This window comes from Salvelinus namaycush, chromosome 19 (genome assembly GCF_016432855.1).
Source record: "Salvelinus namaycush isolate Seneca chromosome 19, SaNama_1.0, whole genome shotgun sequence".
Lineage (NCBI taxonomy): Eukaryota > Metazoa > Chordata > Actinopteri > Salmoniformes > Salmonidae > Salvelinus > Salvelinus namaycush.
In genome coordinates, this window is record NC_052325.1 from 32523873 (window position 1) to 32551215 (window position 27343).

The following is a 27343-nucleotide window of genomic DNA, read 5'->3' on the forward strand; positions in this document are numbered from 1 at the left end:
ACACACAGACACACAGACACACACAGACACACAGGCACACACAGGCACACAGGCACACACAGACACACACAGATACACAGGCACACACAGACACACAGGCACACACAGACACCCACAGGCACACAGGCACACACAGACACACAGGCACACAGGCACACACAGACACACACAGACACACAGGCACACACAGACACACACAGACACACAGGCACACACAGGCACACAGGCACACACAGGCACACACAGACACACAGGCACACACAGACACACAGGCACACACAGACACACAGGCACACAGGCACACAGGCACACAGGCACACAGGCACACACAGACACATAGGCACACAGACACACAGGCACACAGACACACAGACACACAGGCACACAGGCACACACAGGCACACACAGGCACACACAGACACACAGGCACACACAGACACACAGAGACACACAGGCACACACAGACACACAGGCACACACAGACACACACAGACACACACAGGCACACACAGGCACACACAGGCACACACATGCACACACAGACACACAGGCACACACATGCACACACAGGCACACACAGACACACAGGCATACACAGGCACACACAGACACACAGGCACACAGGCACACACACGCACACACACACACACAGACACACAGGCACACACAGACACACACAGACACACAGGCACACACATGCACACACAGGCACACACAGACACACAGGCATACACAGGCACACACAGACACACAGGCACACAGGCACACACACAGACACACAGGCACACACAGACACACAGACACAAAGGCACACACAGACACACACAGACACACACAGACACACAGACACACACAGACACACAGGCACACAGGCACACAGGCACACACAGACACACAGGCACACACAGACACACAGGCACCACAGACACACAGGCACCACAGACACACAGGCACACACAGACACACAGGCACACACAGGCACACAGGCACACACAGGCACACAGACACACACAGACATACAGGCACACACAGACATACAGGCACACACAGACACACACAGACATACAGGCACACACAGGCACACACAGGCACACACAGACACACACAGACACACAGGCACACAGGCACACAGGCACACACAGACATACAGGCACACACAGACACACACAGACACACAGACACACACAGACATACAGGCACACACAGGCACACACAGACACACAGACACACACAGGCACACACAGACACACAGGCACACACAGACACACACAGACACCACAGACACACAGGCACCACAGACACACAGGCACACACAGACACACAGGCACACACAGACACACAGGCACACACAGGCACACAGGCACACAGACACACAGACACACACAGACATACAGGCACACACAGACACACACAGACACACAGGCACACAGACACACAGGCACACACAGACACACACAGACACACAGGCACACACAGACACACAGGCACACAGGCACACAGGCACACAGGCACACACAGACACATAGGCACACAGACACACAGGCACACAGACACACAGACACACAGGCACACAGGCACACACAGGCACACACAGACACACAGGCACACACAGACACACAGAGACACACAGGCACACACAGACACACAGGCACACACAGACACACACAGGCACACACAGGCACACACAGGCACACACATGCACACACAGACACACAGGCACACACATGCACACACAGGCACACACAGGCACACACAGACACACAGGCATACACAGGCACACACAGACACACAGGCACACAGGCACACACACGCACACACACAGACACACAGGCACACACAGACACACACAGACACACAGGCACACACATGCACACACAGGCACACACAGACACACAGGCATACACAGGCACACACAGACACACAGGCACACAGGCACACACACAGACACACAGGCACACACAGACACACAGACACAAAGGCACACACAGACACACACAGACACACACAGACACACAGACACACACAGACACACAGGCACACAGGCACACAGGCACACACAGACACACAGGCACCACAGACACACAGGCACCACAGACACACAGGCACCACAGACACACAGGCACCACAGACACACAGGCACACACAGACACACAGGCACACACAGACACACAGGCACACACAGGCACACAGGCACACACAGGCACACAGACACACACAGACATACAGGCACACACAGACATACAGGCACACACAGACACACACAGACATACAGGCACACACAGGCACACACAGGCACACACAGACACACAGGCACACAGGCACACAGGCACACACAGACATACAGGCACACACAGACACACACAGACACACAGACACACACAGACATACAGGCACACACAGGCACACACAGACACACAGACACACACAGGCACACACAGACACACACAGACACCACAGACACACAGGCACCACAGACACACAGGCACACACAGACACACAGGCACACACAGACACACAGGCACACACAGGCACACACAGGCACACAGACACACAGACACACACAGACATACAGGCACACACAGACACACACAGACACACAGGCACACAGACACACAGGCACACACAGACACACACAGACACACAGGCACACACAGACACACAGGCACACAGGCACACAGCCTCCAAATGGAGAGCTGGGAGGTACTGTATTCCTACCTGATAGAGCATTACAGGCTCCATGTTGTAACCCAGCATCTCAGCAAACTCTTTGGCAACCACTGACTTGCCACAACCCTGAAAACATACAAGACTTGGTCATAATGTTGTCCAAGTAGCAAAAGCAAACCAACACACATTAAACGTAACTAAGCATCTTAGATGGAGGCTAGCGTGCATGTGTCAAATAAAACAACCCAATCAATTTATGTTTGTCACGTAAAAAATAACAAGTAATAGAAGAGGTATAGTATGCAGAGTAATAGCCTGATGTGGACACAATAGGATATACAGTATAGATAATGAATGTACTATGTCAAGAATGACTGTATTTACAAATATAAATTAAGTAGTGTCTTGGTCAAGCAGGTGAATAAATAGTATATAGCAGCAGTGTGTGTGTACCTTAGCACCTATAAGGCACATGTCTTTGACTAGGTGTGACTGCACCATCTCAGCCAGGAGCTGGGCGTGGCTCGGGGTGCTGATGAACGCCGGGTTACTGTTGGGGGGGCGGGGTGCCTTGGTGCCTGCTGGGACCTGTAATCAGAGAGTATTACAGCTAATATTCTTATTGATGTCGATGTTGTTTTTATCATTTTTTTTATTTTTTTTATTTTTATTTTTTATCCCCTTTTCTCCCCAATTTTCGTGGTATCCAATCGCTAGTAATTACTATCTTGTCTCATCGCTACAACTCCCGTACGGGCTCGGGAGAGACGAAGGTCGAAAGCCATGCGTCCTCCGAAGCACAACCCAACCAAGCCGCACTGCTTCTTTAACACAGCGCGCCTCCAACCCGGAAGCCAGCCGCACCAATGTGTCGGAGGAAACACCGTGCACCTGGCCCCCTTGGTTAGCACGCACTGCGCCCGGCCCGCCACAGGAGTCGCTGGAGCGCGATGAGACAAGGATATCCCTACCGGCCAAACCCACCCTAACCCGGACGACGCTAGCCCAATTGTGCGTCGCCCCACGGACCTCCCGGTCGCGGCCGGCTGCGACAGAGCCTGGGCGCGAACCCAGAGACTCTGGTGGCGCAGTTAGCACTGCGATGCAGTGCCCTAGACCACTGCGCCACCCGGGAGGCCGTTTTTATCATTTTTATGTGTTTAACTTCGCTTTGGCAACACTGACCTTGTAATTCATGCCATTAAAGCATACTGAATTTGAGAGATACCGAGAGATATAGATATATATATACACACAAACACAGTGGCAAGAAAAAGTATGTGTAACCCTTTGGAAATATCTGGATTTCTGCATAAATTGGTCATAAAATTTGATCTGATCTTCATCTAGGTCACAACAATAGACAAACAGTCTGCTTAAACTAATAACACACAATTATACGTTTTCCTGTCTTTATTGAATACACTGTGTAAACATTCACAGTGCAGGGTGGAAAGAATATGTGAACCCTTGGATTTAATAACTGGTTGACCCTCCTTTGGCAGCAATAACCTCAACCTAACATTTTCTGTAGTTGCGGATCAGACCTGCACAACGGTCAGGAGGAATTTTGGACCATTCATCTTTACAAAACTCTTTCAGTTCAGCAATATTCTTGGGATGTCTTGTGTGAACCGCTCTCTTGAGGTCATGCCACAGCATCTCAATCGGGTTGAGGTCAGGACTCTGACTGGGTCATTCCGGAAGGCGTATTTTCTTCTGTTCAAGCCATTCTGTTGTTGATTTACTTCTGTGTTTTGGGTTGTTGTCCTGTTGCATCACCCAACTTCTGTTGAGCTTCAATTGGCGGACAGATAGCCTAACATTCTCCTGCAAAATGTCTTGATAAACTTGGGAATTCATTTTTCCGTCAATAATAGCAAGCTGTCCAGGCCCTGAGGCAGCAAAGCAGCTCCAAACCATGCTCCCTCCACCATACTTTACAGTTGGGATGAGGTTTTGAAGTTGATGTGCTGTGCTGTGCCTTTTTCCTCCACACATAGTGTTGTGTGTTCCTTCCAAACAACTCAACTGTAGTTTCATCTGTCCACAGAATATTTTGCCAGTAGCGCTGTTGAACATCCAGGTGCACTTTTGCAAACTTCAGACGTGCAGCAATGTTTTTTTTGGACAGCAGTGGCTTCTTCCGTGGTGTCCTCCCATGAACACCATTCTTGTTAGTATTTAACGTATCGTAGACTGGTCAACAGAGATGTTAGCATGTTCCAGAGATTTCTGTGAGTCCTTAGCTCACACTCTAGGATTATTCTTATCCTCATTGAGCATTCTGCGCTGTGCTCTTGCATTCATCTTTGCAAGGCGGCCACTCCTAGGGAGAGTAGCAACAGCGCTGAACTTTCTCCATTTATAGACAATTTGTCTTACTGTGGACTGATGAACATCAAGGCTTTTAGAGATACTTGTGTAACCCTTTCCAGCTTTATGCAAGTCAACAATTCTTAATCGTAGGTCTTCTGAAATCTCTTCTGTTCGAGGCATGGTTAACATCAGGCAATGCTTCTTGTGAATAGCAAACTCAAATTTTGTGAGTGTTTTTTTATAGGACAGGGCAGCTCTAACCAACAGCTCCAATCTCGTCTCATTGATTGGACTCCAGGTTAGCTGACTCCTGAGTCATTAGCCTCAGGGTTCACATACTTTTCCCAACCTACACTGTGAATGTTTAAATGGTGTATTCAATATAGACAAGACAAATACAATAATTTCTGTGTTATTAGTTTAAGCAGACTGTGTTTGTCTATTGTTGTGACTTAGATGAAGATCAGATCAAATTTGATGACCAATTTATGCAGAAATCCAGGTGATTCCAAAAGGGTTGACATACTTTTTCTTGCCACACATACATACATACATACATACATACATACATACATACATACATACATACATACATACATACATACATACATACATACATACATACATACATACATACATACATACATACAGTGAGGGGAAAAAGTATTTGATCTCCTGCTGATTTTGTACGTTTGCCAACTGACAAAGAAATGATCAGTCTATCATTTTAATGGTAGGTTTATTTGAACAGTGAGAGACAGAACAACAACCAAAAAATCCAGAAAAACACATGTCAAAAATGTTATAAATTTATTTGCATTTTAATGAGGGAAATAAGTATTTGACCCCCTCTCAATCAGAAAGATTTCTGGCTCCCAGGTGTCTTTTATACAGGTAACGAGCTGAGATTAGGAGCACACTCTTAAAGGGAGTGCTCCTAATCTCAGCGTGTTACCTGTTTAAAAGACACCTGTCCACAGAAGCAATCACTCAATCAGATTCCAAACTCTCCACCATGGCCAAGACCAAAAAGCTCTCCAAGGATGTCAGGGACAAGATTGTAGACCTACACAAGGCTGGAATGGGCTACAAGACCATAGCCAAGCAGCTTGGTGAGAAGGTGACAACAGTTGGTGCGATTATTCGCAAATGGAAGAAACACAAAAAAACTGTCAATCTCCCTCGGCCTGGGGCTCCATGCTAGATCTCACCTCGTGGAGTTGCAATCATGATCATGAGAACGGTGAGGAATCAGCCCAGAACTACACTTGTCAATGATCTCAAGGCAGCTGGGACCATAGTCACCAAGAAAACAATTGGTAACACAATACGCCGTGAAGGACTGATATCCTGCAGCGCCCGCAAGGTCCCCCTGCTCAAGAAAGCACATATACATGCCCGTCTGAAGTTTGCCAATGAACATCTGAAGGATTCAGAGGACAGCTGGGTGAACGTGTTGTGGTCAGATGAGACCAAAATTGAGCTCTTTGGTATCAACTCAACTCGCCGTGTTTGGAGGAGGAGGAATGCTGCCTATGACCCCAAGAACACCATCCCCACCGTCAAACATGGAGGTGGAAACATTATGCTTTGGGGGTGTTTTTCTGCTAAGGGGACAGGACAACTTCACCGCATCAAAGGGACGATGGACGGGGCCGTGTACCGTCAAATCTTGGGTGAGAACCTCCTTCCCTCAGCTAGGGCATTGAAAATGGGTCGTGGATGGGTATTCCAGCATGACAATGACCCAAAACACACGGCCAAGGCAACAAATGAGTGGCTCAAGAAGAAGCACATTAAGGTCCTGGAGTGACCTAGCCAGTCTCCAGACCTTAATCCCATTGAAAATCTGTGGAGGGAGCTGAAGGTTCGAGTTGCCAACGTCAGCCTTGAAACCTTAATGACTTGGAGAAGAGCTGCAAAGAGGAGTGGGACAAAATCCCTCCTGAGATGTGTGCAAACCTGGTGGCCAACTACAAGAAACATCTGACCTCTGTGATTGCCAACAAGGGTTTTGCCACCAAGTACTAAGTCATGTTTTGCAGAGGGGTAGAAAAACAACCAGATATCACCATTTTGTTACACATCAACACACACCATCTTTAATCCATATTACGTACTTCCCTTTCTCTCATAATCCGGCAGATATGGGGCCTCACAGAAGATCAAACACACACACTTCCAGCGTCCCACATGAGAGTTCAAACACAGAACAAATAAGAGCTTTCAAAGAACTGCAGATAACGCCACCATTCTCATTGACCAGGCGACTTAGAACTGAGGACAAAAGCCATATACCGTCTAGTAGATGGCTGTGGACCAGAACATCTCTTTCAACTCTGGTATGTCATTCCTCCAAACCCCACACTGCCCCAGTAGTCAGCTTTCTCTACAGAATGGTCCACAATCACAAAGGGGTTGTGTTACCTGGAAGGTGATGTCCTTGTCTGTGATGCGGATCGTGACGTCAGCCTGGGCTCCCGCCTCGCCGGGCTGCTCTGTGCTCGCTGGCGCCACCATCAGGACAGCACTGGAAGCCGGCTGCTGACACGCGTCCAGCAACTCAAACCTCTGGAGAGAGACGACAACAGTCAGCTGTGTGTGTGTGTGTGTGTGTGTGTGTGTGTGTGTGTGTGTGTGTGTGTGTGTGTGTGTGTGTGTGTGTGTGTGTGTGTGTGTGTGTGTGTGTGTGTGTGTGTGTGTGTGCACGTGCATGTCTGTGTAACTGTCCATGCCTGTCCATGTGTGTTCTTACACTAAGAACCCCCTCCACGGAGGTGCAGCCCTCCTTCCCCAACATGGCTTGGTAGGGGTAGAGCCTCTGCACTAGCTGCTGGGACGACAGCATGGGAAACTGCTCCTGGAAGCACACAGGGACAGGGAAAGGGTTGGTTGGTTGAAACGGAATATACAGTACCAGTCAAAGGTTTGGACACACCTACTCATCCAAGGGTTTTTCTTCAATTTGCACTATTTTCTACATTGTAGAATAATACTGAAGACATCAAAACTATGAAATAACACATATGGAATTAAGTGTTTAACAAATCAAAATCCATTTTATATTTGAGGTTCTTCAAAGTAGCCACCCTTTGCATTGATGACAGCTTTGCACACTCTTGGCATTCTCTCAACCAGCTTCATGAGGTAGTCACCTGGAATGCATTTCAATTAGCAGGTGTGCCTTGTTAAAAGTTCATTTGTGGAATTTATTTCCTTCTTAATGCGTTTGAGCCAATCAGTTGTGTTGTGACAAGGTAGGGGTGTTATACAGAAGATAGCCCTATTTGGTAAAAGACCAAGTCCGTATTATGGAAAGAACTTTGAAAGTTTCTGCAAGTGCAGTCGCAAAAACCATCAAGCGCTATGATGAAATTGTCTCTCATGAGGACCGCAACAGGAAAGGAAGACCCAGAGTTACCTATGCTGCAGAGGATACGTTCATTAGAGTTAACTAAACCTCAAATTGCAGCCCAAATAAATGCTTCACAGAGTTAAAGTAAGACACATCTCAACATTCACATCTCATATTATTCAGAGGAGACTGTGTGAATCAGGCCTTCATGGTCGAATTGCTGCAAAGAAACCACCACTAAAGGACACCAATAATAAGAAGAGACTTGCTTGGGCCAAGAAACACAAGCAATGGACATTAAACTGGTTGAAATCTGTCCTTTGGTCTGATGAGTCCAAATTTGAGATTTTTGGTTCCAACAGCTATGTCTTTGTGAGACGTAGAGTAGGTGAACGGATGATCTCCGCATGTGTGGTTCCCACTGTGAAGCATGGAGGAGGAGGTGTGACGGTGCTTTGCTGGTGACAATGTCAGGGATTTATTTAGAATTCAAGGGACACTTAACCAGCATGGCTACCACAGCATTCTGCAGCGATACGCCATCCCATCTGGTTTGCGCTTAATGGGACTATCATTTGTTTTCAACAGGACAGTGACCCAACACACCTCCAGGCCGTGTAAGGGCTATTTGACCAAGAAGGAGAGTGATGGAGTGCTGCATCAGATGACCTGGCCTCCACAATCACCCGACCTCAAACCATTCGAGATGGTTTGGGATGAGTTGGACCGCAGAGTGAAGGAAAAGCAGCCAACAAGTGCTCAGCATATGGTGAAGCTGGTTGAGAGAATGCCAATAGTGTGCAAAGCTGTCATCAAGGATCAGGGTGGCTACTTTGAAGAATCTCAAATATAAAATACACTGCTCAAAAAAATAAAGGGAACACTTAAACAACACAATGTAACTCCAAGTCAATCACACTTCTGTGAAATCAAACTGTCCACTTAGGAAGCAACACTGATTGACAATAAATTTCACATGCTGTTGTGCAAATGGAATAGACAACAGGTGGAAATTACAGGCAATTAGCAAGACACCCCCAATAAAGGAGTGGTTCTGCAGGTGGTGACCACAGACCACAGACCACTTTCACTCTAGTGGTAGCATGAGACGGAGTCTACAACCCACACAAGTGGCTCAGGTAGTGCAGCTCATCCAGGATGGCACATCAATGCGAGCTGTGGCAAGAAGGTTTGCTGTGTCTGTCAGCGTAGTGTCCAGAGCATGGAGGCGCTACCAGGAGACAGGCCAGTACATCAGGAGACGTGGAGGAGGCCGTAGGAGGGCAACAACCCAGCACCAGGACCGCTACCTCCGCCTTTGTGCAAGGAGGAGCAGGAGGAGCACTGCCAGAGCCCTGCAAAATGACCTCCAGCAGGCCACAAATGTGCATGTGTCTGCTCAAACGGTCAGAAACGGACTCCATGAGGGTGGTATGAGGGCCCGACGTCCACAGGTGGGGGTTGTGCTTACAGCCCAACACCGTGCAGGACGTTTGGCATTTGCCAGGGAACACCAAGATTGGCAAATTCGCCACTGGCGCCCTGTGCTCTTCACAGATGAAAGCAGGTTCACACTGAGCACATGTGACAGACGTGACAGAGTCTGGAGATGCCGTGGAGAACGTTCTGCTGCCTGCAACATCCTCCAGCATGACCGGTTTGGCGGTGGGTCAGTCATGGTGTGGGGTGGCATTTATTTGGGGGGGCCGCACAGCCCTCCATGTGCTCGCCAGAGGTAGCTTGACTGCCATTAGGTACCGAGATGAGATCCTCAGACCCCTTGTGAGACCATATGCTGGTGCGGTTGGCCCTGGGTTCCTCCTAATGCAAGACAATGCTAGATCTCATGTGGCTGGAGTGTGTCAGCAGTTCCTGCAAGAGGAAGGCATTGATGCTATGGACTGGCCCGCCCGTTCCCCAGACCTGAATCCAATTGAGCACATCTGGGACATCATGTCTCGCTCCATCCACCAACGCCATGTTGCACCACAGACTGTCCAGGAGTTGGCGGATGCTTTAGTCCAGGTCTGGGAGGAGATCCCTCAGGAGACCATCCGCCACCTCATCAGGAGCATGCCCAGGCGTTGTAGGGAGGTCATACAGGCACGTGGAGGCCACACACACTACTGAGCCTCATTTTGACTTGTTTTAAGGACATTACATCAAAGTTGGATCAGCCTGTAGTGTGGTTTTCCACTTTAATTTTGAGTGTGACTCCAAATCCAGACCTCCATGGGTTGATAAATTTGATTTCCATTGATCATTTTTGTGTGATTTTGTTGTCAGTACATTCAACTATGTAAAGAAAAAAGTATTTAATAAGAATATTTAATTCATTCAGATCTAGGATGTGTTATTTTTGTGTTCCCTTTATTTTTTTGAGCAGTGTATATTTGTTTAACACTTTTTTGGTTACTACATGATTCCATATGTGTTATTGTTTTGATGTCTTCAGTATTATTCCACAATGGAGAAAATAGTAAGAATAAAGAAAAACCTTTGAAAGAATAGGTGTGTTGACTGGTACTGTATATTGACTAATTAATTGATTGATAAGTTGGTTGACTTATTGTCTAATTGATTGATTGTGGGTGAATTGACTCTTAATAACGTGGAGGAGTAGACCTATACTAAGGATATCTGTCAAGCAGCTCTATGTCCTCACTCCCTTGTCTCTCACCTCTACATCCATTTTCCCTCCAGACGTTTCTCAAAAGTACTGGAAGAGCAGGAGGCGGGTTGTCCACAGAGAAGTCAGGCAGACCAAGGCTAGCCCTACACCCTCACTCCTCTCCTCCCACTCCTTCATGCTTCTCTCATCCCTCCCTCCCTCCATCGGTCTTACCAGTACTGTGAGAGCAGGAGGCAGGTTGTCCACAGGGAAATCAGGCAGACCCAGGTTGGATGACTCCTGGGAACAGAGAGTGGTGGCAAACGACAGAAGCTGGGATACCCTGAGATACAAAGAGACAACACAGCACACGTATTAGGCTATTACGAAATTTTAACTCTGTTCAAAGTTGTACAGCATTTGTGTGTGTGTGTGTGTGTGTGTGTGTGTGTGTGTGTGTGTGTGTGTGTGTGTGTGTGTGTGTGTGTGTGTGTGTGTGTGTGTGTGTGTGTGTGTGTGTGTGTGTGTGTGTGTGTGTGTCTTTACCTCTCGGCAGGCACGTTTGGTCCAACAACGTACAGGATTTCCAACTGATCCTAAGAGAAAACAAATATGAAGTAATCAAACACGACACTGGTGCTTCAAAGTGTTTCTCCTTCTTACCCACATCGGTAATTAATATAGCCCATAGGATAGGCTCGTTGATCTGGGATCATTGCTCTAACCTTGAAGGGTAGGTAGTAGATGTCTCTCGCTTGGAAGCGGGATCGGAGGGGCGGGTCCAAGGGGTTGCCTTTGTACCGGGGGACAGGAAGTCCCAGGGCAATGACCCGGAAGTCCTCGCTCACACGCACAATCTGCCACGCATCCAGCTCCTCTTTGGTGTGCTCCTGCAGGGGACAAGGTTAAATCAACTGCCTTTTACGCTGGAGCAGCACACATGGCTCAATGCACCCACACACAGCTGACACACACACACAGGTCTCACCGTCAGTAGTTTGTCGTAGCGCTGGTAGGACATGAGGAAGCGTCCGTCCTCCAGCTGCATCTCTCGGTTCTCCAGCAGGTTGTTCAGAACCGGGAGAACGTTCCTCTCCGCTTTCTCCAGCCCCTCTAGAACCAGGATCCTGCCCTCTGTCGCCGCCCGCACCGCACACTGCAATACAACTTTAGTTATACATTACACATAAACTAGACACTGTAAAACTACGCAAATTACATGTGAGGAACTGATTGGTTTTATTGGTTGATCGATTGACTGCTTTGTTGATGAGTTGATTGACACACATCAGGCTAACAGGACTGTTCCCTGAATCCCTGTGTATCTGCAAGCACTACTACCTCTGCTTGTCCTTCCCAACCCATGTTCCAATATCGACATTACTACGTAAAAGTTTACCCTTATAGTCAAACTGCCCCGCTTCGTTGAACAACACAGACCTACCATAATGCTTTCCTAAGAATGTCCTTCTGGGTCAAAATAGTCTATTTTAACACAGGCTATATTCTACCCTAACCAGACGTGTGATAGGTCTATTGTGTTAAGAAGATAAACTGTGTGAGTGTGTGTGCATCCGTGTGTGTGTGTGTGTGTGTGTAGGCAAATCAAACAGCTCTGACGTCAAAGGCAAGAAACCTTAGCCATCTGGGCCGACCACAGAGCAATGTTGCCATATAATTAGGTTTACATGTACACGGCCCGGGTCTCTGGGAAGAGCAACCATAAAAACTATAGCTGGAACCAGACGACTATATATAAACCATTGGTCCATTTTCAGCCCAGAGGACACTGTAATCAGATAATTGGTAGAAATGTGGAGTGACGCAGGATGGCAAGAGGACGCAAAACCATAAGCAGGCCTTATGTGTGTGTGCGTGTGTGTGTGTTGTGTGTGTGTTGTGCTGGGTTTGGGTTGGATACAGAAGAGGACGATATGGTTGGAAGAGAAAGAAAAACATCCCTCAAAATACTTTCTCTGGCTTTTTATAATAAGAACCCCACAGAGCAATGGGACTGTTGCCTTGCGTTGGATATGGCCTGGAAGCTGGAGAAAAGAGGCAAGAGAACCGGCTAGCTAGTAGTTGTAGTTGACTTGATAGCTACAGGTAACCGCCCAAATAAAGGAAACTCCGAAATAAAGTGTCTTACTAGGGTGTTGGGCCACCTCGAGCCAGAACAGCTTCAATGTACCTTGGCATAGATTCTACCAGTGTCTGGAACTCTATTGGAGGGTTGCGACACCATTCTTCCACAAGAAATTCCATAATTTGGTGTTTTGTTGATGGTGGTGGAAAACTTTTGTCTCAGGCACCGCTCCAGAATCTCCCATAAGTGTTCAATTGGTTTGAGATCTGGTGACTGAGACAGCCATGGCATATGGTTTACTTCATTTTCATGCTCATCAAAACATTCAGTAACCACTTATGCCTTGTGGATGGGGGCATTTTCATCCTATGGGAGTATAGCCATGGTAGCCAAAATAATGGCTAGCTCAGCATTTTTATACATGACCCTAAGCATGATGGGATGTTAAATACTCAATTAACTCAGAAACCACACCAGTGTGGAAGCACCTGCTTTCAATACACTTTGTATCCCTCATTTACTAAGTGTTTCCATTATTTTGGCAGTTACCTGTATGGTACGGTAGCACTCAATAACACTCCGTTCCTGTTGTCATGCCATAGAATAAGCTAAAGCACAAGGCTAGGGCATTCATTGGTCCAACTAGGTCATTATTGAAGGTGAGATTCCAATCACTGTAATGACGTCTATTTGCAGATTGACTAGCCTCCTGGGTTGGAGGATGTTTAATATAATTAGAGTTGGACCTGATTCCAAAGGACCAGGATTTTTATTGGATCAAAAAGGGACTTAGGTGGTTGGCATGGCAGGGGGCGAGGTATGTGGCGCAGCTGAATTTTAGAGAACATTTGAGAGGCCCCCATCTTGGTGGTGTAGAGAAATGTTAGCAATTTTAAGGCAATTTCCTGCAATTCCACATTTCCAAAAATGTCCTAATTTCAATTACGATCTTGTCTCATCGCTGTAACTCCCCAACGGGCTCGGGAGAGGCGAAAGTGGAGTCACGCATCCTGCGAAACATGTCCCGCCTAACCACGCTCCTTAACACCCGCCAGCACACCAATGTGTCAGAGGAAACACCGTTCAACTGGCGACCGTGAACAGCCTACAGGCACCCGGCCCTCCACAAGGACTGGCTTGGGCGCGATGAGCCAAGTAAAGCCCCCCCGGCCAAACCCTCCCCTAACCCGAACAACGCTGGGCCAATTGTGCACCGTCCTATGGGACGGTTGTGGCACAGCCTGGGAATGAACCCGGGTCTGTAGTAACGCCTTAGACCGCTGCGCCACTCGGGAGGCCCTCTTCCAAGAGATATTTTTGCAGTTTTAAAACAAATTTCCTGTGATTGGACATATTCTGCCATGGAGCTAAGATAAAATATTGCCGTTTTAAAGCTATTATCCTGAGCACTGAGACTGCACTTGTGAAGGTGGTAAATGACCTTTTAATGGCGTCAGACCGAGGCTCTGCATCTGTCCTCGTGCTACTAGACCTTAGTGCTGCCTTTGATACCATCGATCACCACATTCTTTTGGAGAGATTGGAAACCCAAATTGGTCTACACGGACAAGTTCTGGCCTGGTTTAGATCTTATCTGTCGGAAAGATATCAGTTTGTCTCTGTGAATGGTTTGTTCCAAGACAAATCAACTGTAAATTTCGGTGTTCAAGGTTCCGTTTTAGGACCACTATTGATTTCACTATATATTTTACCTCTTGGGGATGTCATTCGAAAACATAATGTTAACTTTCACTGTTATGCGGATGACACACAGCTGTACATTTCAATGAAACATGGTGAAGCCCCAAAATTGCCCTCACTAGAAGCCTGTGTTTCAGACATAAGTGGATGGCTGCAAACTTTCTACTTTTAAACTCGGACAAAACAAAGATGCTTGTTCTAGGTCCCAAGAAACAAAGAGATCTTCTGTTGAATCTGACAATTAATCTTGATGGTTGTAAAGTCGTCTCAAATAAAACTGTGAAGGACCTCGGCGTTACTCTGAACCCTGATCTCTTTTGACGAACATATCAAGACTGTTTCAAGGACAGCTTTTTTCCATCTACGTAACATTGCAAAAAGCAGAAATTTTCTGTCCAAACATTATGCAGAAAAATGTATCCATGCTTTTGTTACTTCTAGGTTAGACTACTGCAATGCTCTACTTTCCAGCTACCCGGATAAAGCACTAAATAAACTTCAGTTAGTGCTAAACACGGCTGCTAGACTCCTGACTAGAACCCCAAAATTTGACCATATTACTCCAGTGCTAGCCTCCCTACACTGGCTTCCTGTTAAGGCAAGGGCTGATTTCAAGGTTTTACTGCTAACCTACAAAGCGTTACATGGGCTTGCTCCTACCTATCTTTCCGAGTTGGTCCTGCCATACATACCTACACGTACGCTACGGTCACAAGACGCAGGCCTCCTAATTGTCCCTAGAATTTCTAAGCAAACAGCAGGGCAGGGCTTTCTCCAATAGATCTCCATTTTTATGGAATGGTCTGCCTACCCATGTGAGAGACGCAGACTCGGTCTCAACCTTTAAGTCTTTACTGAAGACTCATCTCTTCAGTGGGTCATATGATTGAGTGTAGTCTGGCCCAGGAGTGTGAAGGTGAACGGAAAGGCTCTGGAGCAACAAACCGCCCTTGCTGTCTCTGCCTGGACGGTTCCCCTCTCTCCACTGGGATTCTCTGCCTCTAACCCTATTACAGGGGCTGAGTCACTGGCTTACTGGTGCTCTTTCATGCCGTCCCTAGGAGGGGTGCGTCACTTGAGTGGGTTGAGTCACTGACGTGATCTTCCTGTCTGGGTTGGCGCCCCCCCTTGGGTTGTGCCGTGGCGGAGATCTTTGTGGGCTATACTCTGCCTTGTCTCAGGATGGTAAGTTGGTGGTTGAAGGTATCAATCTAGTGTTGTGGGGGCTGTGCTTTGGCAAAGTGGGTGGGGTTATATCCTTCCTGTTTGGCCCTGTCCGGGGGTGTCATCGGATGGGGCCACAGTGTCTCCTGACCCCTCCTGTCTCAGCCTCCAGTATTTATGCTGCAGTAGTTTATGTGTCAGGGGGCTAGGGTCAGTTTGTTATATCTGGAGTACTTCTCCTGTCTTATCCGGTGTCCTGTGTGAATTTAAGTATGCTCTCTCTAATTCTCTTTCTTTCTTTCTCTCTTTCTTTCTCTCTCTCGGAGGACCTGAGCCCTAGGACCATGCCTCAGGACTACCTGGCATGATGACTCCTTGCTGTCCCCAGTCCACCTGGCCATGCTGCTGCTCCAGTTTCAACTGTTCTGCCTACGGCTATGGAACCTTGACCTGTTCACCGAACGTGCTACCTGTCCCAGACCTGCTGTTTTCAACTCTCTAGAGACCGCAGGAGCGGTAGAGATACTCTTAATGATCGGCTATGAAAAGCCAACTGACATTTACTCCTGAGGTGCTGACTTGCTGCACCCTCGACAACTACTGTGATTATTATTATTTGACCATGCTGGTCATTTATGAACATTTGAACATCTTGGCCATGTTCTGTTATAATCTCCACCCGGCACAGCCAGAAGAGGACTGGCCACCCCTCATAGCCTGGTTCCTCTCTAGGTTTCTTCCTAGGTTTTGGCCTTTCTAGGGAGTTTTTCCTAGCCACCGTGCTTCTACACCTGCATTGCTTGCTGTTTGGGGTTTTAGGCTGGGTTTCTATACAGCACTTTGAGATATCAGCTGATGTACGAAGGGCTATATAAATACATTTTGCCATTTTGTCATGGCTAATGCTGTGTTATTTTGCTCAAACATAATAAAATCAATACTGCTAAATTCATTATTTTGGGAATTTTCAATTCTCCTTGACTGTCTAGTTTTTATTTTGGTGATTGTTAGTTCTCAAAGATTATATTATAAAAAAAATATTAGTCCATTATCTTTTCTACATACCTTAAAGCGTTTTTATGCCGGAAATATATTTTAAAAAATAACACTAAGAAAACACCGATTGGGCCCAATAAAATGCTTATGCGGCCCGCCGAAGGATTTCTGTGGCAGAAATATCTCTGAGGACAGTGATTATTTCCAGCCCTGGATCTATATTAGATGCTGACTACAAGGATGTTGAATTGGAGGAGTCTATTAGTGAGAGAAGAGAGGGAAGAGGAGAGGAGAGCAGATGGGTTGACACACAAAGCCTGAATATAGGTCTCCAAATGAGCGCAAGGCCCACAGGAATACACTGATGCTCTTGTCAACACACCCTTCTGCTAGTACCCAATCCTGACAGAAAACCAGTTTCATGCATCCCGATCCACACACACACACACACACACACACATGAACAAATCTAGCCAAAACAGCCATTGCTGAAGTAAATGACAAATTTGTCATTAGCTCAATCCATAATGGTGCAGCTATTCAGCACCTGTTGCCATGGGAACAATGGACACCTGTTTTCTCTTTGGTGGGATGGATGGTGGCCAGTGTGGAAGCGGGGGAGGAGAGGAGGTGGAAACACTAATCCTGGTTGCTTTGTTTTCATTGGAAGAAGAGGAGGAGGAGAGGAGTAGGCCAAAAGCAACATTGCTCTGCCTCTTCCTGCAGCAATTTGATCCTTGCAGCAATTTGATCCTTGCAGCAAATTATACATTTACCATATTGTCTAGTTGAATAAAGTAGGCCGCAAAAATGAATTATTGAAGTGCAGGATGGATGATGTTTTCCCTGATTGAATGGCCCTAGGATCAATCATCTAGGGTCTATCATCTGAACCCTAGGGAGGGGATGATCTGAGGGCTTCCCCCTGGGGGAATCACTGCAGTTTATTAACACCCTGTCTCCATGGTGACGCAGCTGACTGTTTCTAGGCAGAGTAGAGACCAGTGGATGAGTGTCTACAGGGATTGACATTAACATGTTTTGCCACTTTTGATTGTCACGTGTTCCCCCCCAAAAAAGGTCTGTGACACAAATGGGCCAAAAAGGTAACTGAAAATTGTTTTGTATGATGCAAGGAACCACTTTACAAAATAAAATGTATTATTATCATTAAAATGTAGGCTACCCTCTTTCTATTGGCATTTTTGCATATTCAAGCTGGTCTCAAAATACAACACTGCCCCTTTAATCCTCTCCTGGAGGATGGTTGGCCACCCTTCATATCCTATAAAACGTCACAATTACAACCATATACTTTTTATTTCTTTGTAAAATAATTCCTCATTCAATAAATCAGGGATCAAATGGCTAAAGTAGGCTACTTCAAAGCAAGATAACTAACTAAGATATGAATCCCAGCTTTCCAAAGGTCAGATTTATTTCTCAGTTCCCAATATTAAGCGCTGGAGAGACGGTTTTACAACCGAAGTAGGCCTATGTAGCATTGGTTTAATAAGGCACCTGTTCATCAACTGCGCCTCAGCAGGGGCGATTGTCTGGGGCCAAGTTAACCTCCCCTTTCATGTAAGAAAGTCATGACCATCATGCTTTTAGTGAAAGAGGATAATTTTGTACATTTGAGTTTGACCAATTCCAGTCCCATTGCTTAGGGCGTCTTTCCCGTGAGAATTTTTATGTAGAAAGACAGAAGTTCAATTCTGGTGTCTTTTTAAAAGAACATTCTACTCCAAAATTCATGAAAATAAAATTATGCTGACACCATCTGAAATATAATTTCCACCTCCAGAAATGGGTTAAATAACAGCATGGAGTTCGTCCATCTGCATTTACCCCATTGGACACAACATCCTGATTATTGTTATTATAAATGATTACTATTTTATTATAAATATGAATATATAAATTATTCCGTATAATTTTTGTCTAGATATTTTTTACATTTACTAAAAACTCAAAGGATTTTTTCCCGGACAAGTGTTAATGTCAAGCCTTGAAGTCTATATGCATCCTCTTATCGAACTCATTGAACCATCATCTTATTTGGGTCAGGTTGAGAGATATAATTACATTCATCTTTTTTTAAATAATAAGGGACATGCATTGGTTTAGCCTAAAAATATATAATTTGAACTGAGCAAATTTCAGGTCTGCTGAGCGCAAACTTGAACGTTGCGCGTTTACTGTGAACACTGAGGCTGTACCCGCTTTAAGTTACAGTAGCCTACTTGATCATAATGTAGGCCTACCAGAGTGGCCTACCATCAAAAACAATGGAGAAAATGCATTCCATAACATTTTACGACCGCTCATGCTGTAAACACAGTCCAGTTCAAAGTGAATGGCATAGATCCATATATGGCAATGGTCTATTTGCATATAGGCCCACTGCAGCTCTGATTGGTTATGCCGTGCCGGTCTGAGTAGAGTATGGGCTGAGTCGTGTGTGTAAATGCAATAGAATCCTACTCTGATGCGTTCTGCCTACAACAAAAACTCTTGCATAGATAGTTTTGCATACTAAGTGCTGCATAGTTTTTTCTGTTTCAGTATGTTGCATTGAAAGTGGCTAATATTGTGTTGATTCAATCACAGTTCCCACAGTAAAGGGAAACGTTGATAGTGTTAACTAAGGGGGAAAACTAGAAAGTTGGGTGAAGTTCAATCTTGTGCTTCTCTGCGCGGGCTGATATTTCTTCTGCGTGGCAGTCCTGGGGAGCTACGCGCCTGAGCACAGCTTAGCGGGAACATTGGTGATAAGTCAGTAATAACATGTCCACATCATATTTCATAAAGATTGGATAGAATTTAAGTTATTTTTAAATATTGAGGAATGTTAGCTGGCCAAATCATTGATACTGCTTTGTGATCGCAGATGTATCAGCTAGCTAGCTCACCAGCTCACAGAATGGACTGTGTCCTGGTGGATCTCACTGATCATTAGATGGTTAGTGTAGAATAGGGATGGAGGGAAAATCGATACAGTAGAGTATTGCAATATTATATTGATTCTATGACAACAAGTATCGATTCTCTAAAAAGGCAGTTATTAAGGTTGGCTAGCGCTAGTCGGCTGTACCTGCACCAAAACGTTGGTATTTCTCCTCCTATAACTTGGCCTCAAACTTATTTTTAAAATGGTGAGCGAACATGTTTTCAGCACTTTTATTTCAATGACTGATCAAAACTTTTATATTATGGCTCTCTTTTGACCCTCTGCAGCAGACATAGTGAGCAATATGTTTGGAACATCGAATCGCTATAAAATAGCAGTATCGAATCGCAATACATATAGAATTGTGATAAATCGTGATACATATAGAATTGCAATACATATCGTATAGGCACCTAAGCATCATGATATAGTATCGTGTGGTCCCTGGCAATTCCCAGCCCAAGTGTAGTACCAAGCCACAAATAAACCAACCAGGAAAGGGGTCTTTATATTGACAGCAGCTTATCTAACCAGTACATAGGATTGTTAGTTGGTGCTGCTGGAGAGTGGAGCTTTGATCAATGAGGTGCTCTCATTGGAAACCAACAAATTAGTGCTGTTTTTAACAAGAAAGCATATAACCATCAGCATGTAGCTGCAATGACAAAATACAAAACGTCTTAATGTTCACACCACTGACATATCTGACCAATGTTTTAAAACACCTTTTCAGAAGTTCACATTGATAGCTATATAGTGCATACGGATAGATTGACGGATGGATGGGCTGACGGACATATGAACGGTACTCACCTGGTCTATGTAAAAGGCTGTTCCAGATCGTATCTCTCTTCTTTGTTTGAGATCTGTCTCTGTAGTGTCTCTGGACAGAGCTACATACTCCACCTCCCTCTTAGTCAGCTCCTAACCAATCAGGGAAGTCAACACAAAACTTCAGAACACTTCCTAATACTAGAGTACTCCATAACACTTTGAAAACACTCAATAATGCTTTACAGTGTATACTTGTACTAATAGTAATTATTTATCACACAGCTTTTGATAGTTTATTGCATTGTAATAGTAACTAAAATTACTATTAATAGTAACTATAGCGCTATGCTACTGTTGAACATAGGTTTTGGAAATTCACTAAGGTTTGGCAACTCCTGTAATACAGCACCACTCCCTAGATAGGCTTCAGCATGGATAAAGAGCGGCACTTACACACTTCCACACTCATCACATAAGCTGCTGTTACTGTCTATTATCTATCCTGTTGCCTAGTCACTTTACCCCTACCTACAGTTGAAGTCAGAAGTTTACATACACCTTAGCCAAACACATTTAAACTCAGTTTTTCACAATTCCTGACATTTAATCCAAGTAAAAATGTCCTGTCAGTTAGTCAATTTATTTTAAGAATGTGAAATGTCAGAATAATAGTAGAGAGAATGATTTATTTCAGCTTTTATTTCTTTCATCACATTCCCAGTGGGTCAGAAGTTTACATACACTCAATTAGTATTTGGTAGCATTGCATTTAAATTGTTTAACTTGGGTCAAAACGTTCAGGTAGCCTTCCACAAGCTTCCCACAATAAGTTGGGTGAATTTTGGCCCATTCCTCCTGACAGAGCATGGTGTAACTGAGTCAGGTTTGTAGGTCTCCTAGCACGCACACGCTTTTTTCAGTTCTGTCCACATTTTCTATGGGATTGAGGTCAGGGCTTTGTGATGGCCACTCCAATACCTTGACTTTGTTGTCCTTAAGCCATTTTGCCACAACTTTGGAAGTATGCTTGGGGTCATTGTCTATTTGGAAGACCCATTTGCGACCAAACAATTGTTGGAAAAAGTACTTGTGTCATGCACAAAGTAGATGTCCTAACCGACTTGCCAAAACTATAGTTTGTTAACAAGAAATTTGTGGATTGGTTGAAAAACGAGTTTTAATGACTCCAACCTAAGTGTATGTAAACTTCCGACTTCAACTGTATATGTACATATCTAACTCAATGTCCTCGTAACCCTGCACATCGACTCGCTATCATTGCTCATTGTGTAATAAGTGTTACAATTCCTTTTTCTATTATTATATTTTTTATTGTATTCTGCATTGTTGGGAAGGCCCCGTAAGCACTGTTATTCTACACCTGTTGCTTATGAAGAATGTGACAATTAAAATGTGATTTGATTGCGCAGTGGACTAGTAGAGTGAGTGTGTGTGTTTGTTTTCACCAGGTACTTCATGGCGATGGATCGTCGTAGGGGTCCAGGGGGTCCGATGAGGAACACATCCTGACCCAACAGATCCTTCTGCATGATCCAACGCAGGTGCTGGACCACAGTCTGGGGTAGGGTCTCTGACACTATCACACACAGACACAAGGAAGGACAAGCAAACAAACTCACTGTCTCATTCATTCTCTCGCTCTTTCTCTCTCACATACACAACACACACACAGAAATAAATTCCATTGAAGGTAGAGCAGATCACTGGTGCTACATACTGTGATTGATGGGCACTAGCTCTGGGTTCCTGGGTGTTTTGAGCTGGTAGGAGATCTCCCCTATCTTCACTGTGTCACCTGACACACAGAAGAAAAAAGATTGTGTACAATACAGTGATTGATGCCACACAAAAAACGAATACAACGTTTGCAGGAACCAATGCCACATAAGTGAAAACCAATAGGAGAAGGCCTAACGTTAACTAGGGATGATTTGTTTAGGGAAGTGTGCCATGTTATGTGAATGTGACAGTGTAATCTGATAGCTTGGATTACAGTAGTTGTAAAACACTTAGCTAGCTAACTACCAGCAACATACGAAATGTAGGTGACAGGTGACAGCTAGCTAACAATCTAGTTACTTCCATGGTGTGGCTAGCTAGCTAACTTGCTAGCCTGTTACATCAGCACACTTTAAATATACATTTAAAGACGACAAAAGTGGGGTTTTAGGCTCAAAAACAATAGTTGAACACTATGATAATAGCCTGTAGTGTTACTATTAACGTTAGCTAGGGTCAGTCACCTGCCGATGTGTTGAGGAGTTTGACCTCATGAGTATTCCATGTCCAGCCGCCTTTGCCCAGGACAGGACCTAAAATATTACGCATTCTCCTCGCAGCCACAGCCGCAGCCGTGCCTTTGCACAGGATCTGCGAATGCATGGTGAAATACTGAAGTTATCGAAGTCAGAATCCAAAAATACAGCACCGTTTTGACTGTTATTTAGCAGTTAGCTACATTCCCTCATGCTGGTTTCATAATGTAGCTACGCCGACACCCTTTCAAATGGCGGAAGATAATAAATGATGAACAAAATGCGTCCGTGTGAAATGTCTTCCGTAGTGGAATCACATCTACCACTTCAACTACCTAGGTCCTAATTTCACAGTAAACTAGTATCTCCGCCTATTAGCATGTAATGAACGTGGACTGTAAGTAAAAGCACAGATAGGGCAAAAATCGTAATAGTGTAAGAAATTGTGTAAAAAGAAAGAGACCTAGGGCCTAAGCTGAAGGAAAGAGTTGTGCCTCCAGGAATCATAGTGCGTACATCACGGGGGCCAAGCTTCCTGACATTCAGGACATATGTACTAGGCGGTGTCAGAGGAAGGCCTAAAAAATTGTCATCAAAGTCATAGATTGTTCTCTCTGCTACTGAACGGCAAGCGGTACCGGAGCGCCATGTCTAGGTCCAAAAGGCTCCTTAACAGCTTCTACCCCCAAGCTATGAGGCTGCTGAACAACTAAACAAATCAAATGGCCACCCGGACTATTTACAAATGCCCCCCCTTGTTTTTGCAATGCTGCTACTTGCTGTTTATTATCTATGCATAGTCACTTTACCCCTACCTACATGTACAAATTACCTTAACTAACCTGTACCCCCTGTTAATAGCCTCGTTATTGTCATGTCATTTTATTGTGTTCTTTTTATTTCGTTTTTCACTTTAGTTTATTTAGTAAATATTTTCTTAACTCTATTTCTTGAACTGCATTGTTGGTTAAGGGCTTGTAAGTAAGCATTTCACAGTAAGGTGAACACCTGTTGTATTCGGCGCATGTGACAAGTAAAATTTGATTTGATACAAGTTTGGGTTGCTTTTATTTTCTCTTCGAGCTCCAGTGAGAAACAGGGCGAAAAGGTTTGCAGGAACATTGTACAATAAATATGAATAGTAAAATAAGTTGAAACATCAAATAAAGATGACTTCAAATAACTGCAGAACTTTAGGGCCTATGCCCAGAGAGGCAAACTTACTACAAGATGAACTCAACAAAATAAGTGACCTGTAGCTTGCCTTGGCCTTGGCCACACTTCTCTAGCACTACATCACAAACACAAATCTAATGCATGGTAGAGGACAGAGAGGTGATGTAGTCTTAGCTTCACCTTGAACCTGGAATATTGCAAGAGATGGTGAGTCTGGAAATTGATAGACATTTTCAACATTAATATTATTGTAGTATAATGCATTATAAAAAATGTTCATTAAACCATAATTCAATTTCAAATAGGCTGAGCGTTAAATTTAATCTAAACTGAAAATATACATTGAAAACGCACCCAGTTCTTGGACATCCTGCTATTCGCCCCTCGCAACTCCTGCCATGGAGACAACATGATGAAAGTTTTAGAAAACAAACATTCAAGTACAGGTATATCATGTGGCAGGGCTTGCAAACTATTACAGACAGTGCATTGAAAGGTTGGTAATGGCTCACATCAACACCATTATTCCAGAAACCCTAGACCCACTCCAAGTTGCATACCGCCCAAACAGATCCACAGATGATGCAAACTCTATTGCACTGCCCTTTCCCACCTGGACAAAAGGAACACTTATGTGAGAATGCTATTCATTGACTACAGCTCAGCATTCAACACCATAGGGCCCTCAAAGCTCATCACTAAGCTAAGGATCCTAGGACTAAACACCTCCCTCTGCAACTGGATCCTGGACTTCCTGACGGGCCGCCCCCGGGTGGTGAGGGAAGGTAGCAACACATCTGCCACGCTGATCCTCAACACTGGAGCTCCCCAGGGGTGCGTGCTCAGTCCCCTCATGTACTCCCTGTTCACCCACGACTGCATGGCCAGGCACGACTCCAACACCATCATCAAGTTTGCAGACGACACAACAGTGGTAGGCCCAATCACCGACAACGACGAGACAGCCTATAGGGAGGAGGTCAGAGACCTGGCCGGGTGGTGCCAGAATAACAACCTATCCCTCAACGTAACCAAGACTAAGGAGATGATTGTGGAATGTTGTAGACTGTTCTCTCTACTACCACATGGCAAGCGGTACCGGGGTGCCAAGTCTAGGACAAAAAGGCTTCTCAACAGTTTTTACCCCCAAGCCATAAGACTCCTCAACAGGTAATCAACTGGCTACATGGACTATTTGCATTGTGTTCCCCCCCCAACCCCCCCATCCCAACCCCTCTTTTTACGCTGCTGCTACTCTCTGTTTATCACATATGCATGTTCTACATTCATGTACATACTACCTCAATTGGACCGACCAACCAGTGCTCCCGCACATTGGCTAACAGGGCTATCTGCATTGTGTCCCGCCACCCACCACCCGCCAACCCCTTTTTTACGCTACTGCTACTCTCTGTTCATCATATATGCATAGTCACTTTAACCATATCTACATGTACATACTACCTCAATCAGCCTGACTAACCGGTGTCTGTAAGTAGCCTCGCTACTTTTATAGCCTCGCTACTGTATATAGCCTGTCTTTTAACTGTTGTTTTATTTCTTTACTTACCTATTGTTCACCTAATACATTTTTTGCACTATTGTTTAGAGCCTGTAAGTAAGCATTTCACTGTAAGGTCTACACCTGTTGTATTCGGCGCACGTGACAAATAAACTTTGATTTGATTTGATTTGATATCAGACGTGTCTTTATGTACTCAAAGATCTAGTATTAGCATGTTTGAACTTCTCCTATAAAAATGGTAGACTATCAGGTACTCAGCAAGAAGGTCTGATTTCACTACTACTGAAACAGGACCCGGGTGGTAAATATAAAATCCATTTAAAAAACTGGAGGCCTCTTATATTTCAATGTTGTGAAGCACAAATCCTGGCGAAATGCATAGTGCATAGAATTATAAGGTTTTACCAGATATTGTTCATTCTGATCAGACATATAATATATGACAATTACTTAAAACAATAAAACACTATGAAACATCAAAGAAACCAGGCCAGGTCTTCATAGCAGATTTTGAAAAGGCTTTTGATAAAGTATGACTAGAATGTATATATACAGTGCCTTCGGAAAGTATTCAGATCCCTTGACTTTTTCCACATTTTGTTACATTACAGCCTTATTCTAAAAAGTATTAAATAGAAAAAAATCCTTTGCAATCTACACACAATACCCCATAATGACAATGTGAAAACAAGTTTTTAGAATTTTTTGCAAATGTATTAAAAAAAAAACAGAAATACCTTATTTACATAAGTATTCAGACCCTTGAAATTCCTGTTTCCATTGATCTTCCTTGAGATGTTTCTACAACTTGATTGGAGCACCTGTGGTAAATTCAATTGATTGGACATGATTTGGAAAGGCACACACCTGATTCATGACAATAAATGTCAACCTACATCTTGGTATGGGGCGGGAGAAAAAAATGAAATTTTAAAGATAATTTCCAGGAATTCTACACCTTTTGCTGAATCAAAACCCATTATATTTGTCATATGTGCCGCATACAACAGGTGTAGACTTCACTTTGAAATGCTTTTCCAACAATGCAGAGTTAAAAAGTAAAAACAATTCGTAAAAAAAAAAAAGGAAATAGTAACACAATAAAATTAAAATAACGAGGCTATATACAATGAGTACCGGTACCGAGTCAATGTGAGGGGTACAAGGTAGTTGAGGTAATTGAGGTAATATGGGCAATCATGATAGATAAAAAACCGGAGTAGTAGCAGCATATGTGAAGAGTATGAAAGATGTGTCAATGTGGATGTGTGTGTGTGTTTTATGTGTGAGCGTATGTAGTGTGTGTGTGTATGTGTGTGTTGGAGTGTCAGCGTAGTATATGTGAGTGTGTGAGTAGAGTGCAATGAGTGTGCATAGAGCCAGTGCAAGAAAGTCTGTGCTAAAAAAAGTGGTCAATGTAAATAGTCCAGAAAGCCATTTGATTAACTGTTCAGCAGTCTTATGGCTTTGGGGTAGAAGCTGTTCATGAGCCTTTTGGTCCCAGACTTGGCGCTCCGGTATCGCTTGCTGTGCGGTATCAGAGAGATCAGTTTGACTTGGGTTGCTGGAGTCTTTGACAATTTTTAGGGCCTTCCTCTGACACCGCCTGGTATAGAGGTCCTGGATGGCAGGGAGCTCGGCCCCATTGATGTACTGGGCCGTACGCACTACCCTCTATAGTGCCTTATGATTGGATGCCAGGCAGTTGCCATACCAACCGGTGATACAGCCAGTCAAGAT

General features: G+C 44.7%; 1 protein-coding gene across 2 annotated transcripts in view; it reads right to left on the reverse strand.

Annotated features, from left to right (window-relative positions):
• vwa8 (von Willebrand factor A domain containing 8) overlaps positions 1-23149 on the reverse strand; it is a 92049-nt gene extending 68900 nt beyond the window's left edge. The window contains exons 1-12 of one of the 2 annotated variants that reach the window (XM_039014857.1): positions 22891-23149; positions 22365-22442; positions 22093-22223; positions 20666-20776; positions 11941-12108; positions 11678-11842; positions 11499-11548; positions 11187-11295; positions 7742-7846; positions 7414-7557; positions 3121-3255; positions 2716-2793 (exon numbers count right to left, since the gene is read on the reverse strand). In XM_039014857.1, the coding sequence (XP_038870785.1) occupies positions 2716-2793; positions 3121-3255; positions 7414-7557; positions 7742-7846; positions 11187-11295; positions 11499-11548; positions 11678-11842; positions 11941-12108; positions 20666-20776; positions 22093-22223; positions 22365-22442; positions 22891-23029 (1413 nt within the window). In that variant the 5' untranslated portion in view covers positions 23030-23149. The remainder of the gene's footprint in view (positions 1-2715; positions 2794-3120; positions 3256-7413; positions 7558-7741; positions 7847-11186; positions 11296-11498; positions 11549-11677; positions 11843-11940; positions 12109-20665; positions 20777-22092; positions 22224-22364; positions 22443-22890) is intronic. The other variant, XM_039014856.1, reaches the window with a different exon arrangement.
• Positions 23150-27343: the final 4194 nt, after the last annotated feature.